The following is a 16,936-nucleotide window of genomic DNA, read 5'->3' as shown; positions in this document are numbered from 1 at the left end:
CTAACATTAGAAAGAGCATGCTCATCTGTTAAGTTCTTCAAACTCTCTTACCTACGTTTCTGAGCAATGTCCTTTCGCAGGCTTTAATCTGTCGTTAACAAATCGTACTTTCCATCTTATTCCTGGTGTCCCTAAGGTTACACTGTAAACAATGACAGACCTGTGGCCAAACTGAACCACATGCAAACCAGTTAATAGCAGAGCACGTCCAACTCAAGAGTCCTTTACCCAAAAGAGTAAGACACAGATAGAAATCAAAAACTTTATTACAAAAATAAGTTACACTCACCTCCATTTTACAGTATAAAACAATTTATTTGCAGGAATGCAAAAAACGTTGTTGGCCACCAACAATAGTTTAAAACTGCTAACATCTTTTTTTCAAAAGGTGGTTGTTACAAGTTTATTGAGGGAGTTAACTGTATAGAAAACTGGGATTGAATAGCACAGTTTCCTTTTTGCTATACCTGGAAATAGAAATCGTTCACTGCAGTATCCCTTGCCACCACTATGTGACTATGATCCCTCGCCAGATCGCAGCAGCCAGCATGAGACACGCATGCTCACAGGCTGGGCAACAGGGCAATTCAGTCATCCATTAAGATGAACTCAAAAGATCTTGTAGATGGTTGCCGTCTTCGGAGCTGGGAAGGGATCATTCAAGATTTACATGATCTTATGTGATGAATGATTGGATTAGGTTGTTAAACATGATCTTGAAGTTGTTTGAAAATGTGTTATCCATATAAAAACAAACCCACTGGAATAATACAGTGGCACAAAAGGGACACTGCAGGGCTTTATTTTTGTTCTTAATTTTTTTTTTATCAAAGGCAGTTGGATGCCTGTGATGATGAAGCCTTTACAAAAGTAACATTTTTATCCGAAAAACTATACAACCAGTAACTACATACTCTGAAGAAGCAAGGCGGCTAATTCAGTTCAAAATAGGATAAAAGCAGGGCTTGTTCAGACTCATCATATGAGATTGTTTTGCATGCCCAGTTTGACTGTTTGCAGTGTCAGAGCTGCAGCAAAAATGACTATATTACATTAAGTACATCGTTTTTGCGCTGCAGCTCTTGTGCATATTTTGTATGAAAACAAGCCCTGCTTTCATCAATATAGTTTCCCTATTTACAGTACAGGCCGGGTAGTTTAGTCCTCTGTACTGAGGTAGTCAACCAACCCTTTAAAGACAAGTTCTGAAAAGAACCACTTTCCTGGAATGCCTGACTTATCCATGCCAGGTGGGTACACCCTAAAAACCTGCAAATGTTTTCTTTCAAACATCCAGATCAAACGATTAAGATTAACATGGATATTCCGACAATAAAAATTGCGATTAGCACAAAAATATACAATAGCATCAAGCTCCTTTGAGCCACTTCAAACCTAAGAACTTAAAAAAGTGCAAATTCTTCAATAATTATTTAAAAAATGGCATGATCAGGGACAGGGAAGGGGTAGATTGTAAGGGCAATACATAGAGCCATATTTTTTCAGGGCTGGGTTCAGGGATTCAGGACAAAGAGGCTGTGGCGAGTATTCAGAATCCTCCGTCATCTTTTTAAGGTGGCAGTTTCAGAAAGAATTGAAAATAAAAACATGGGGGGGAGGGGCGATGCTTCTTCTGTAAGGCTGGAATATCATTGGACCTTTTTGTCGTGCTCTTTTTCATTTCAACATCCATTGCAGCTTACGGTGTTAACCCCACACATCAAGTCAGTATCCACTGTCACAGGTCAGGACCGCCCTCGACCCCGTTTCCCTGCTGGGACCAACGAGAGGAAATATAAAATTAGTATGGAGGGATCCATATGCATTCTCCATTAATCAGCATGCTAGCAATTTAATGAAATTAGACAAAATGAAGACTAAAGCCAGCATTCAACTACTGGAGTGATTCAACTGTCCTTAAAAACATAGTATGCTGTGAATGACCTTGCTCTGCTGGCAGCAACAAGTTGACAAGCTGGTCTGAAAGTTGACACCTGTCAGGGATTAGTTATGATGCATATAAGCAGGCGTATCTTTTTTTAATGGCAACGTGAGTATTTTTTGTACAGGTTTCTGATATTTTGTAGGATCATTTCAACATAATCAATATATTCCTTTCCTTAACTAGAGCTGCTTTCATTTACTACAGCGCTCTGTCTTTCCCCTGAACTTTGTTCTCTGATAACTGACACTCAGCATTGGAAATATACAGAGACTGAGCACAGCAATCACTTTTCAAGACTTCTAAAAACCACTGACTGAACAAGCCATTTAACAACTTCTTTCCCTAATTAACAGTAATTACCTGGAACAGAAAAATCAAGCTTTATTAGTCACACTTTAAAACTAATTTCATTTACCTCTGCTTGTTCCAGGGCCTCCTCGCTGGGAGAAGCCCAGACGGCCCCTCGCTGTGACAGCACCGCGGCCTCTGGTCTGACTGGCACCTCCACGGACTCCACCCCTTGCTCCTCGTCCTCTGCCGGACCCTTGGAAGTCCTCGTAGCCATAGTACGGGTCATCGTAGCCACCCCGGTAGTTGTGGTAATCGTATCCATAGTAATCATAGTAGTCTTCATAGCCATAATAATCTGGAGGGTAAGAATAACCTCCTCGCCCTCCTCGGCCTCTGCCTCTTGTGGGTGGTGGCATGTGGGGAGGCCCATAGTAATAGTATTCATCATACCTGGGGAGATACACAGGCTCGACATGAATATGGCTTCTTGCTTTATATCAACATATAAATTTGCTAACAGCATATCTAAAAGGTCATAGATTCGGGTTGCATTGTTCAAGCTTACATCTGTGTTTTGGCAGCTTGTCTCTGGGCTTTACGCTCTTTCCTCTTCTGGTCAGGGGGTTTGGCGAAGACAATTTCGATGCGCTCTCCTTCAAGTACTTTTTCGTGGAGATCAGCCAACGCCTGGCAATTTCAAAAGACAAGATTCTAGGATCAATCTCACAGCAATGACAAGTTTAGGTCAGAAACATTAGTGTCTTTGCAAAGACTGTCATACCTTCACAGCACCATCTCTTTCCTCGAAGTGGATGAAGGCATAGTCTTTCAATTTTTTCACCCGCTCCAACTTGCCAAATTGACTGAAGGTCTTTTCAAGTATCTCCTCTGTAACAGTGCTTGCTAGGTTCCTCACAAACAGCACCTTGACCTGGGACAAGAACAACATGGTTCAGGTTTAGGTGACAGAAAACTTATGTTGGCCACTTACACACTGAACAGCAACTGATGACCCCAGCCTTGTGCCTTACCTTGGCCATGACCTCTGGATCCGGATCCTCGATAGGGTCAGCCCATTCTACAGTGACCACATTTCCCCACACCTTCACCTTGCCACTCATCAGACGGCGACGAGCCTGAGCTGCCGTCTTGTGGTCTTCATACTCCAGGAAGCAAAAGCCTCTATTCTTCTTCTTATCATCTGGCTGGTGGTACAATATGACATCATTTAGACCCTCTGGAAACAGAAAGAGATGGGTGGAGAAAAAAAACAACAGAAGGTGGTTAAGTGGCATCACTGATTAAAATCAATTCACATCAATAACCTACCAACAAACTATTGACACAATTTAAGATAAACTGTGAAATTAAAGGTTTGAATAAAAAACTAATGAACAAAGTGGTTTCATAGTGGTAATCAGACATGGAGAAATTAAGACCAAGTTATCCCTTCATCAGATACCTAACCACGAGGGTGAAAAACAAGCTCAGCTACATCTAGTGTCCAGTCAGATCTTAGCGGTAAATCGTCATAGTAACATAAGTTACTCTGGGATTGTAAGAAGTTCATCATTTGGACATTCACAAAGCATCACCCACTGATTCTTGCATAACAAATCTTGAACGTAGAATGAACCTAATCTTTATTGTGGGTATGATGATGTTTAACAAATCATGAAAATCTAAGGATGGCACTGACTTACCTGTAACTTTTGCAAATTCTTCAACAATCTGCTCTTTTGTTTTACTCTTGGGGATGGAGCCAACGAACAGTCTATTATTGGCCACAGAGATGCACACGCCGATATGTTTACCCGGTCGGATTTCATTGTTGTTGCACTGTGGAAAGATGGAGGATAGTTTAAGTAATGGTTAAAAAAAAAAGCAGAGGAGTGAACAATGGAGCCTATACCAACTTGATGTACTTGCTATTTCACACTCTTTATGGATATAAATGTCATTAGCACATTAAGTGATAAAAAAAACTTTGTTTTCTTGACGTAATTTTACCCGATGTGTGTTTTTACCAAACTCCATCAGACCCTCTCCCTTTCTGGGAATAATAACAGTCATGTAAACGTACCAATTTGACAGCCTGCTGTGCAGCTTCTTTAGTGCAGAAAGTGACAAAGGCATAGCCTCTGTTCAGGCCACTGAGAGGATCCATCATCAGGCGCAGGTCCCAGATGGGGCCAGCTTTCTCAAACAGTGGAACCAGCTCATCCTCAAAAAGGTCTCTGGGGATTTTGCCTACAAATATCTATAAGGTTGAGAGCAAAAATAATGGTGCATGAAATAAACTCCTTCATCTGAAATGTTAAGACAAGAGAAGGACTGCATTTAGGTAAAGGGTATCCAGTCAGCTCTTAGCGGTAAACTATCAGTGTAACCATGGTCACTACAGAAGATATTCAAGTTTCATCATTTGGACACCATCATTTGAAAAGGATTAACAACCAACAAAGTTAAAAGAAGTGGAGTGATTGACAAGTGTTAAGTAAGGTTATTTTGTACCTCTGTACCAATGGTGGGCTGCGCCCCTGAGTGGGCGGACTCTGGTGGAGGACCCCCATACTTCCTCTGGCCTGTTGTCACATCAAGCGTGTAGCTAGTTCTCTCCAGCAAAGCCTGACGTAAAAAAAACATGGCGAATTTAAAAGGATAATGTTTAATTAAAAATGTGTTCTATATTCAAACTGCTTCAGCATTCACACATGTAAAGCACAACATAAGATTCTATATCAGTTCTCACTTTGATTTTGGCTTCATCTGGTCCTTTATTGGTGTCTGAGACTTTGGTCCCTTGTTTCTCTCTCTGTCTGTACGTCTTCATCACGCCACAAAGAAAGGCACTTTTGTTCTGAAAAGAAAAGAAAGTATGATCAAACAATAATAATCATAATTACGATCACATTATCTGTTCAACACAAAAAGAATAAGTCCATCTTGTAGGTCATTACACCACTTTGTATCACAGCATCAGAAGTGAACCAAACAACACAGCAGTTCTACATGCATACCTGAACATGTGAGAGGTCGCTGTCCTTGAATTGCAAAAGGACTTGCAGAGCACCTTCCTCGTTGAACTCTTTCAGAGCCTCAATCGCTCGATCATCTAAGTCACTGTGTGACACCAAACCTGGAGGAAGAGAGACAAATGCAAAGGGAGAAATGATGAGGTACAGTAAGAGTCATTCAAAGACAGAAAATAGAGTACAACTAAAGGATTTTTTTAAATTACAAGGGAGCCACTTAGTGTTATGTCTTATTTAATAAAAAAGTAATGGATACATATAAACTACATTGAGGAGAGGAGGGGGACAAGCCAAATCAAAGTTATGTTCAGTAGTCAGGGTGCACTTTACTCTCCAAACAGCATGTCTTTGCAGAACTAATCACAACAGATGTGACAGTGCAACTTGATACGCCACTGCACTCTACACTGTGGCTAAGAGTTTCTAATGAGCCGGGCTGCATTCTCCTCTGTGGAGGGGCCGTCACCTGTCCCAGGCAGCCACACACCAGACAGCTGCTGCCATTGTTCCTGCCTCGGTCCCATCTGGCTGAAAAGGCCAGACTAGTACTTTTCTAGATCTGACCGACCAAACAAGTCCTAAAATGACCCCCCGAATGTTTGGCCCTGGAGCTCGTCTCTACACAAACTTCTTAAGATCTGGTAAAAGCAGGCTGTCACTGAGATCATAATTACATCTATTCATCCGTCTGCAGTAATTGTATGGGATGTGAGGAAATTACATAGAAATTAACAGAGATTGGACAGGCTCACCAAGAAACTTAATGACAATTCATTCACCCTGACACCAGTGATCATGCAACCATGTTGGGAATGCAAATGCTGCAATCATGTACACATTTTCACTAGGAATGTGTAATTTAATATTTTGTAGCACTGCAGTACCCATTTTGGTAGGAAACCACAAAAAGTTGCTTCAGGATCCCAATTCCCCCATTCAAAAAGGTGATAAATGACAGTACATGCAAGAAATTGATAAACAAAAATTTGCATATTTCAATATGCAAGTATATTCATTGTGCCTTACCTGCTATGTAAATTTCATCTAGTTTTTCAGCAACTTTCTGTGGTAAACCAGCTTCTAATAAAGTCTGGAAGTGCTCAGAATGGGTAACTGCAGCAGAGGTGTCCATTGGTTCTTCTGGACCATTTCCATTAATATGTTCTGTGGCCATGTCTCCAGAAATCTGTGTGAATGCAATGAGCCAAATTAATCCTGGGTCAAGGGCAAGACTTGGGATGTGTTCAGGAGAGTGTGAAGTCTCAGACATGACAGGTGAATAATTTCAAAATGTATACAAATAAAGACTTGACCATTTATGATCTTTGAACAGGGTGTCTGACAAATTATTATCCACAAATTATGAAATATGGGAAGATTGCACAAGTTAACATGGCCATTTGGTCCTATACCATCTAGAGACTTTTCACTGTCCTGACTCACATTTGCAGCTCTCAGCTTGCATGAGGTAGAAACCCAAAAACCTTCATATAGGCAGTGGACACAAATGTTTTAACATTGCACAAAAAGCAGACATTGCACAAACCAAATCCCCAACAGAAATCTAATAAATGACATGTCATAAACAGTTTCACTACTGAGTTTGTGTCCATGTGGCGGTGCTTTCTACTTGCGGTTTGTTCTGGGTTCAGAAATTAGCAAACTGAGCAACGTTCATTTGCTAACTCCTGAATCTCTGCGCCCTCGATGGCTGCTGCTGCTGCTGCTGCAGGAGCCTTGTTTGCTTTGGCCTCTAAATTACATGTTAGCTTACCTTCTCGCTGCTGACTTCAGCACAGGCTAGATAGCCGATACACGTGCTCCATCACAGAGTGAGCCCCGGTTTCCGGTGGCTGACCAGTGATCGTGCACCCATTTTGTTTATTGACACTTTGACAGCACGGACTGTGATATTAAAATTAATACTCCAACCACAATCACGCACAGAACTAACCCAGTCGTTACTTCCATCCTGTTTGTGCTGATACACACTGAGGCAAGAACTCGTGCAGAGCAGCAATCCCACTGATCTCTGCTCCCATTACTGGATCCGGCAACGCTGGACTCAGCAAAACGTGGACGGCAAACTTCTGTTTCGGCCTAACGTTGCCTCAGCTAACGTTACCTGTAGCTAATATTAGCTTAAAGATATCATGCCACCGATACCGTGTAGTGCCTGCTAATCGATCACGTTATATCGGTAAGCACGTGCTTTCTGTGGTTAAAACATTTCTACAGCGTTAAAAGTAAAGGTTAAAACATCTGATATATCGAACTTGATTGTTCAATCAGTAACTCCCACATATTTATTTCATTTAATTATTTTACGTGACGAATATGACAACGTTTGATTTAGCGGGGAGGGACTGACTCGCACACGTTGAGGCTAGCTAGCTGGCTAGCTGGCTAGTTTGCCCAGCTAACATTACAGCAGCCATGCTAACCGGGGACCTTCGTGGAGACAATAACACGATGCGCTAATTTGCACTTTACACGAATACTTCTGTGCCTGTTGTTTCAGTCTGCGAGAAGAATGACAGCTAGCACGGCAGCGACACGCGATTGCTAAGAAAAGTGGCTTTTGCCAGCTAACTGCCTGCTAGCATACAATGACAATGAGCATGTCAACTCCGCGATCTGTCAAAATAGGCTAACGTGAGCTAGCATGCTAATGCGAACGGATTTTCAGCGAGGCCATTGTTACACCATCATTTGTCGGTATAGACTTAGCTAATTAACACACCGCAGCTTTTAGATTAAACCAGAGCCACCGGGGCCTAAAGAGCCGGAGCCTTTAGCCCGCTGGGTGCGTGGTTAGTCAACGTGCCGCCACATAGGAAGAGTCCATTTTCAAAAAGCCGGTCTGGAGAACTCGTTCCCAACCACCACCAGTTTCCACATTGTTTGAAACAGCACCGCACGGTTTCGGACTTTTCAGCAATCAATGCAGCAACAATGACGTGACCAGTTAGAAGCATTCGCCCTACCTGCCGCCGGCTCACCAACGCGTATGGTGCTGATTGTTTAGGAAGATAAATGTGATATTGAAAAGACAGAAAAAGTGTAAAACTCCCGGCACTGGTCCGGCTCCAGTCATTCACTCTTGATGATGTAAAATGGCTGCCACGTTCACGCCTCGAGTTTTGTCTCGTCGATGGGGTTTCTTGGACAGTCCCGCACGGGCTTGCCTTGTATGCATTGTACAGTAGAGACGGAGGCACTGAGGCAGCAGCGGGTCAGCATCGAACACCATCAGACACCATCATCACCGTGTGACCTGGTTCACCATCACTCCGCTCGGTTTATGGAACCTCTGCAGCTGTTGTGCTCATTAAACACATATTACTTCACTGTATTTTACAAATAATGGACACATTGTACTTGTATACTGTATATTTATACTGCACATTTTTGTATATATTTATATTGTCTTTCTTTGGGGGGGGGGGGGGGGGGGGGCAGCCTTGTATTTGGTGTACTATTCCTACTTTATTGTATAAAGCATTTCTATTTGTTTTCATATTCTAAATAATTGGATATTGGAAACAAATGTAAGGCGGTTAACACACTTTAAGGAGAAAGACAAATTGTTTTATTTTGTATTTTTTCTAAGTGAAATTTTCTTTTTAAATCTAATATTACCAGTGGCTGCCGTGCAGATATAAGTCAGTAATTAAATGACTATGATATAATTGTCAAGACTGCTGCTGATTGCTTCCATTATCATCTAGTGAACAGATGATTATTTCCTATATCTTTTCGAATCTCGATTAATCAAATTTTTTTTCAAATATTTTTATTCTTACCATATTTTCCCCTGCACTGCTACTTTATCCACAAATGTGGAGCAATTTAAACTGAACGCCGCTTCTCAATGTGCAGCAATCTGCCACTTATACTGCATGCGTAATAATATATTTTTTGACTATTGTCACTAATCTCACATGTGTTGTCAAATGCCAGTCCACATGTGTTTAAAATTATAATCCAACCAACACTGATATACAGGCTCTTATTAAATAAGCACTTTGATTTAATATGTACTTTAGTATTGACAGTATCTAGCAGACTGTTTTACTGGAGGTAGAGCAGTAGGTCCCACTTCCCACCACACTGTGTCACTCTTCTTATGGCTATAAAACACACCCAGCTGCTACGTGAACAAAAGAATATGTGAAGAGTATGAGTGTTTTCCAGAATATTATTTATTTGATTCAATAAATACATGACAAGGCACAATGATTACCTACTGAGAATTTATTTATGCAAAATTAAAACAATTTTTTACAGATTTGGTAAAAGATTATCTGTCAATTGAGCATGCATAACAAACCTGACCTTTTTTAAATGCCTGTTTTTGCTGAAGCAAATTTATATTAAAATCACAATAACACTGAACAAAGTTTGTTGCTTGACTTTCTATCATTATATTGTGTACTATGATACTTGATGTTGGTTTGTCAACTGCAAATTGCAAGTAAACCTTTTTGAACAACATTTTCTGGGCTCTAGAAATAATTATTGTTTGCTTATGGTTTGTCAGGTGTCAGTGTTGATCCTTGAGAATCCTTTACAATAGAGTTACTTTGCTGTGACATTACCACACAGTTCTATATGAGATTGGGGTTATCTGCTATCCCCATCACAACTAAAGTGAATCTTAATGTTTGGCTCATGGCTGAGATGATAAAACTTTAACAGGTAACCCACTCCAACAACCCCCACAGTTATAGAGCATTAACAGCTGGATGATGATGGCTGGAGAAGTTCGGGGGAAAACCTTACGCAGGTGTTGAGGAATGGAGCTGCGGAATGATTTCCTTTGGGTTTTTGGCTCATTCTCTCAATCAGTACATATGACAGACGTGGCATTCTTAAAAATAACTATATAGGATTGCAAAATATTACCAAGACAAATGCCAATGAATATATGTTGCAAAGAAAAATAAACAGATACTTAAAAACTTTAGCTCTACAGGTGGAATCGGTGGAATTCACAATAGCATCTATTCCGAATTTGACTTCTCGTGTCTTTTAGTGACTCCTTGGAGAATATACCTCAAACAGGCAGATATTCTTCTGCAGGAAATATATTTGGAAAAGTAAATACCTTTGCATTCAGCTCTAAAAATAATGAAGAGAAGGTGCCAAGACTGTAAAAGAGGTCTACTGCAGGGTTTTGGGCATTAGCCAAAGTCATGTCTGCAGAATTTGTGCTCAAGCTATAAAAGGACTCCTCAAATAAAAAGAGCTGGCATGCTGAACTCGTAGTATAGCAGGTGCCAGCCTAAAAGGCACAAAATGACATAAAAGTCATCACATAAGTGTCTAACACTTTTCATAGGCTAATGGATAAAATCTGCTTTCTTCATGTAATTTTAGAGCAACACATTTTTTTATTTTATCTTAAAAAGTCAAATGATGTGCAGTGTCTGGAGCCAGAATCATATTAATGTAGGTATAGTTCCTAAAATATAGATGACAGCAAAATGGATGGAATGACAAAAACACTGTTCATTGTTTCAAGAGGCTTCTTCCACTTATTTTAAGAGATAATGATAATTAGACCCTCAAGTAAACAGGGCTCCAGGATAAAGATTATTATTTAGGTTTCAACTGGTGGAGAGGAAATGTTGATCAGTGGTATCAAATTACAACTTTAACCCAGACTAAATATAGTACTTGATATGAAACTCTGAATAGATTTGTTGTTGTATGTATTTCCTTGGATATCCATTCTCATGAAAACATAAATGCTTTATTTTTGTACCACAGTACAACTGCCTCTGATGACCAGCATGTGCTCTGGAGGCCCATAACTATTCCTATATTACATTTCTTTCATGGCACCATGTGGTGAGAGCATCTCTGTGTGTCCTCATCAATCAAATGGCTCCTGAGCATTTTAGCAGAACCTCTGTTTTTTCACTTTCAGTTGTGTGTGTTCCTTTTAGAATTGCTCTGCTCTTAAACTGATGCTGAAGACACACAGCACGTTTCTGTGTCTGTGTCCTCTATGCATTGTATTGCATTTCCCATTATATTGATAATAATTTAAAGAAAAAATGATGATCCTGGACCCACAGCACACACACAACTTCTGGGTTGTCCACTTCAAAATATGACTCTTCCCTGGGAAAATGAGCAGCAACTGAAATGTTTACCTACAAAAAGGGAAACCAAAAGTGTGGTGTGACTTCCTTGTTTCATGTTGTCTCAGCCACTTGAAATTCTTCCCTGGTTTCGCCACATTGAGCTGCAGTGAGCCTGCACGGACTTGATGGGTTTCAAACTCATTTTCAATCATCATCATCTTTACCACTTCACTAAATATTGGAATCATTAGATTAATTACCGAGACAATTACAGACCTGATAGCATAAGGATGTGGACCAATACAGACAATGATGTTGGCACTTCACTTGTGGCACAGACAAATTGAACGTGAGCCTAAAGCTGCACATTTGTGAGCCTAAATATCCCAAAACAATATCCTTCTTTTGGCAAACATTCTGTGCTCTAGGCAAGACGTAATCCGCATATGAACATAAAGTGTCTTATATGCAAAATGGTGACTATGGCCCAGCACAAAACTAAATCGGGCCACCTTTGATTGACCTTTGGTTGGTACTGCTGTGGCTTACTTGTGGCCTAGATCTGGAAAACAGGAGTGTCAAGTGCCATCATTCCATGCGATATGTGGGCCAAAACAATTTTGCAGCTAACAACTTCATTTGCTCTCAGGTGTCACAGACTTGTTGTGCATGGCCTTAGACATCCAGAGCACGTTGGCTTTGAGCTGATCAGAGTCTGGCTGCAGAGAATAGACATGATCTGCTAACCTCACCATGACACCCACCATGGCTCTATCACGACACCAGAGCCCCTGAGAACAAATCAGATATTTGTTTCATCGAGCATGACCGCCACATGGTTTGCTCTACACCTGAAGCTGTACATCCCATCCTCTTACTTTCAGATCAATACAAAGATAGAGCTAAAATAAGACGAACACACCACGTCTGCTTTCACATCTCATTTGTCCGAACACCTATACCTTGCTATAGCGTATCTGCAGAAGCTACATAACACAGCAATATGTTTTGCTTTAGCACATTGAGAAAGAGGAAAAGCTGCACATCTAAAGACTAATCCTCGATACTTTCATTCTCAGCTGGTTGACTTTGATTCTATGAGCTGCTCTTATGTCGTGTACAGCCCTCCCTTCAGATTTCCTACCAGTTATCTCAAACATCTCCTGCACATCTCCACTACTCACCCAGCTCAGATACAGCATTTCACCCATCAGCCCTCTCCACAATTATTTATTTTAGATGCTGATGCAAATAGACACGTGTGACATTACGAGCTCAGACTAATGAGCATAAGATGGAGCTTGTGATTGTAACTTTTAATATTGATCAGCTGATGTTTGAGGTGTCCTTACGAGGTAAACAATTTGTTTTTCATGAAGTATGAAAATGAATATGTGGGACTTAATTCAAATAATGTTGCAAACGTGATTGTTACAGTTGATTATGGGACAATTTGTCAATAAAGTTACATGGGGGGAAATATCCGAAGCATGATGCTACGATCTTAATCATTCCAACCGGATTGAAATTACTACCACGTATTATAAGGTTTAGACAATGTTCTAAGTGCAATGACATTAGCTAAAATAAAAAGACCAAAACAAACCCATTTCAAATCTCGGTGATTTAACATGCTTTCCTCCGTACTTATTGAATTACATGGCTTAAGCCAAGGATTTATCACCAGCACAACCAAGGACGCAGGACAGGGAAACTTACACTAAGTAAACACTCAGGTGAAATACAGAATTAATTAATATTCATCCTTGACATTTCAGATATCAGAAGATAACAGATGGGTACTCCTTCACAGCTATTGAATATTCTAGGTGCCATCGCACTGAGACAATTAGTTTTGCTTCGATTTACAGTGAATAGTTGAGGAGAAAGAACTACACACCCCTAAAATATAAGTTTTAGTAGATTCACTATCATAAGTTTGTAGTTTTTACATGACATACAGTTTTCAGTATACTGTACAGCTTTTGGAACCATATTGTCTGAGAGTAGTGTAAGACAGTAATTACATTAATTTGGTATAAATTGCATGTACAGATTGATTCAATGCTACTGCTGAAGAAACCATTATCAATGATGCAGATGAATATTTCCTATATCTTTTCCGGACTGTTGTAAAGATCTGATGTCATTTATTTTAAATCACATTTAGGCAAAATCTTGTTTCATCTCCCCCTTCATTGTGCTGTAAGATCAGAACCGAATCAGAACTGAATATCTAGACATACTATTTAATTACATTGTTTTGAATGCATGATCGAAAGGGGATGGAAATTTAGACCCTCAATTAAAAATTGTAATATCATTTAAAATTTAACGTGATTCTATCTGGATGATGGAATAGACAGTCTGTGTCTGTAGCTTCCTGTGAATGAAAGTGTAACACATAACTTTATCATACTACATTGCCTGATTTTACCTAATTCTAGTTTTTGATATCTTTATAGTGGTCATGGTTAAATATCGTTCACACATATTTCATTATTTATTTATTATTATTTATTCACTACTTGTCCTGTGTATTTATTTGTTTTTGTTATTTTTGTGTTTTTCCTATTTTTATTTTGGAGAATTGCTTTTATTATGTGCTATTCCTTTATTATTATTTTTTAAATGGATGCATAAAGTGTTTTACCCTATCTGAGACTTTTAGAATGATGACATTTCATACATAATTATTCTTTCCATTATTTATAACATAATTTCTATTATGCTCTCAGGCCACGTTCAGAGGTAAACATGTTGCAAATGTTCCAAAAGCAGTTAACTAAAATGATCAAGAAACTCTAAACCAATGACCCTTTCCCGCCATGACGCGACAAATAATAACAACGCTCAGTTACTAGGCTACAAAAACCCGGGGATTACATGTATCATCCTTAGTCAGAACGGTGAGATGATGGAAATATGCTTTGACTTTGTGTGGGTTGTTCTTATCATTTTGTGCTACATAGGGATTATGAGGAGGAGAGGAGGCCAATGAGTTGGTGAGATCATTGATAAGGTTTCATCCAATCCAGGAAGTTGGTGGCGACAGTAGTATAAAAACTCATGGACTGAAGCAGAGGTGCTCAATATAAAGGATTCTGTACAGAGGCAGCATGAAGGGGAAACTTTCTATCAACATGGTAATACTCCAATAATCAACATCCATGACTTATATATCTGATTAAACAGATATTTGAAACTGATGATTTTCTTTTTTCTCCAGGTAACTGCCACAACCTCAATGGGCTCTGTGAGATCAGCGGGACTGTCTCTTATTCTCTTGTCTTTTTTTCTTTACATAGCTGATTCTTATCCAAACACTGACTTATCAAACAGTAAGGTTCTTTCACAATATTTACCTCTGCTGTCTTACCGTCATTAATCACATGTGAATGTAATGTACTCATCTCTACTCTCAAAGATTGTACATTGTGATTTTTATCTCAGATGTCAAATGTTGCTGAATGTCACCCCCAGTTGTTTTGCTCTGCTTGTGAGACCGCTGTCATCTTTCTCCAGCTGGCTGCGAGGAGTGCACGCTGAAGAGGAACACTTATTTCTCCAGGGATCGGCCAGTCTTCCAGTGCATGGGCTGCTGCTTCTCCCAAGCATACCCGACGCCTCTGAAGGCAATGAAGACGATGGCGACCCCTAAGAACATCACCTCGGAGGCAACATGCTGTGTCGCAAAGCACAGCTACGAGGTACAGACAAAGCACATGTCAGGCATGGTTGATTTGTGCCTATTTAATCTACATTACTGAGGTTACAGTACATTAAGGTTGGAGATGAGGCTGGTCACCTCATGGTAAAGCTGCCTAAAGTTTCAGTGCAGCACCCCTGGTTTAAATATGGGAATGCACTCATCCCCTATTCATGTCTGTCAACTACTGCTACCACAAAGGTAAAATGGCACAATATCTTAAAAAAAGATAAAATGGTTATTACAGAATTGAATTATTTTTAGGTTAAGGTTTATTCTTTTGATGTTTTATCTTATATTGAGTTTAGTCTTGGGGATATTTTGTTGCATTCTTCACTGCTGCTGCTGCTTATACTTAGAATTCCATGTAATGCTACTTTCAACTTTACCACCAGACTTCAGATGAATGAATTACAGCTGTAATTTCTTAGTATTGTTCCACATTAAAAAAAACTATGTGATAAACCACTGACATGCAATGTGTTGTTTGAGATTAAACCAGTGGTGTCCTGTGTTATTAGCTTGTGATCCTTCTGCAGTGTCCAGTCTGGGGCCTGTTGTCACATTTTAAGACGTCTGTGTGTTATTAGCAGTTGCATCAAAGAAGCATTTCCCTCAAACTCAGATGGTTTCATTTAAGCAATTGTTCAAGGTCCAAAGAGGTCACATTCTCAAACATCTCACAAAAGAAACAAACCAAAAACAAAGAGCGGAGTTTATGCGAAAAATGAAAACAGGAGAAGAGCTTGTATTTTTTTCTTTCCTCTCCGTCCTCATATATTATTTGAAAGAAATGTGATAAATCATAATTTTAAGGGGGGCCTGATTTATCTAGAATTAGTAGTTTACTTTCGGTATTTGAATTACATATAACTGACACTTTAACTGTTAACTTGCATTGAAGTACTTGAGTAAAGGATCTGGTTACCTCCTCCACCGATGGTATTCTCACTGATGTTTGGTTTTAGTTTCACTCTTGTTTCAATTCTGGTTTCTGTTAACAGATGTTAAGAAGTGCATGAGGAGCAGATGCTCACAGGAGGATTTGATCATACACACGTTGTACATTTACTTGCTGCTGTACCTTGATGTGACTCTGTTAGTGTTCACGGTCATCTGTTCCTCTTTCAGATCGAGGTGGCCGGCATCAGGTTGAAGAACCACACGGAGTGCCACTGCCACACCTGCTATTATCACAAGATATGACCGATGAGAAGTGGAGGCCGTCCTGCTGCTCTCAGCTTGCCAACAAATTGTGTTTCTTTTAATAGGCAAAAGCTCGTCATTTTAAAATGCATGTTCTTGAGTTGAAAGATAATATTTTGTAGCAATCCTGTGCCTGTGTTGTGTAATTATCCTTCGATTTTGCATTGATAGATGTACTGTATATTGAAAAGCAATTAAAATATGCACCCAGGTGTTGATGAACTCATGCATTGCTATCAGTGTGTGTGTGTGTGTGTGCATTTCTCTGGCCAATTTTGAGCACAGACCGTACAGAGTGAGGACATTTTGGGAAGGTGAAGGCATTTTGCACTATGCCTGTGTGTTTGTGTGTGTACTCGTTTATGTTGCCTCTTTAGGGAACTTTTTCAGCATAAAGCAGTTAGGAGTAGACCTCATGGGGACCAAAGCCCGGTCCCAATCAGGCAAAACGTAATTTCTGACGTCATTGTTAAGGTTATGGATAAAGTTTTGGTTAGCCTGTCCACAATGAATCCAAACCAATGTCAAGTCATAATAAGGATAGCTGTGCAAACCTGTGTGTGTGTCTGTGTGTGAGTAAGTCACACCTGCTAAATCAATAGTAACACAGGAAACAACAGGTGAGAAAAATTCAGCAATTCAGAAGTGGGACCCA

The 16,936-nt window shown here is 39.9% G+C and overlaps 2 protein-coding genes across 4 annotated transcripts; one reads left to right on the top strand and one right to left on the bottom strand.

The window, feature by feature from the left end:
- Positions 1 to 248: 248 nt before the first annotated feature.
- Positions 249 to 8,444, bottom strand: LOC109628067 (heterogeneous nuclear ribonucleoprotein Q-like). 3 transcript variants are annotated; one of them, XM_020084954.2, is made up of 12 exons: positions 8,259 to 8,444; positions 6,298 to 6,457; positions 5,257 to 5,375; positions 4,989 to 5,096; positions 4,751 to 4,864; positions 4,320 to 4,496; positions 3,940 to 4,075; positions 3,268 to 3,473; positions 3,018 to 3,167; positions 2,802 to 2,923; positions 2,361 to 2,686; positions 249 to 1,774 (listed from the first exon to the last, which is right to left on the bottom strand). In XM_020084954.2, the coding sequence occupies exons 2-12, from the start codon at positions 6,443 to 6,445 to the stop codon at positions 1,746 to 1,748; spliced, it is 1,635 nt and encodes a 544-aa protein (XP_019940513.1). In that variant the 5' UTR covers positions 6,446 to 6,457; positions 8,259 to 8,444; the 3' UTR covers positions 249 to 1,745. The 3 variants fall into 3 exon arrangements, with proteins under 3 accessions (XP_019940513.1, XP_069391395.1, XP_069391396.1); XM_069535294.1 differs by having other exon boundaries at positions 7,226 to 8,382; XM_069535295.1 differs by lacking the exon at positions 6,298 to 6,457 and having other exon boundaries at positions 8,259 to 8,396.
- A 5,955-nt stretch (positions 8,445 to 14,399) lies between these two features.
- On the top strand, positions 14,400 to 16,507 carry cga (glycoprotein hormones, alpha polypeptide). The gene is made up of 4 exons (XM_020084778.2): positions 14,400 to 14,512; positions 14,596 to 14,707; positions 14,892 to 15,076; positions 16,207 to 16,507. Exons 1-4 carry the CDS (start codon positions 14,486 to 14,488, stop codon positions 16,279 to 16,281), a joined length of 399 nt encoding a protein of 132 aa, XP_019940337.1. The 5' UTR covers positions 14,400 to 14,485; the 3' UTR covers positions 16,282 to 16,507.
- Positions 16,508 to 16,936: the final 429 nt, after the last annotated feature.

Source organism: Paralichthys olivaceus, chromosome 12, assembly GCF_024713975.1.
Source record: "Paralichthys olivaceus isolate ysfri-2021 chromosome 12, ASM2471397v2, whole genome shotgun sequence".
Taxonomy (NCBI): Eukaryota; Metazoa; Chordata; class Actinopteri; order Pleuronectiformes; family Paralichthyidae; genus Paralichthys; species Paralichthys olivaceus.
Note: the sequence above shows the minus strand (reverse complement) of the source record. Positions and strands in the feature narration are given on the sequence as shown.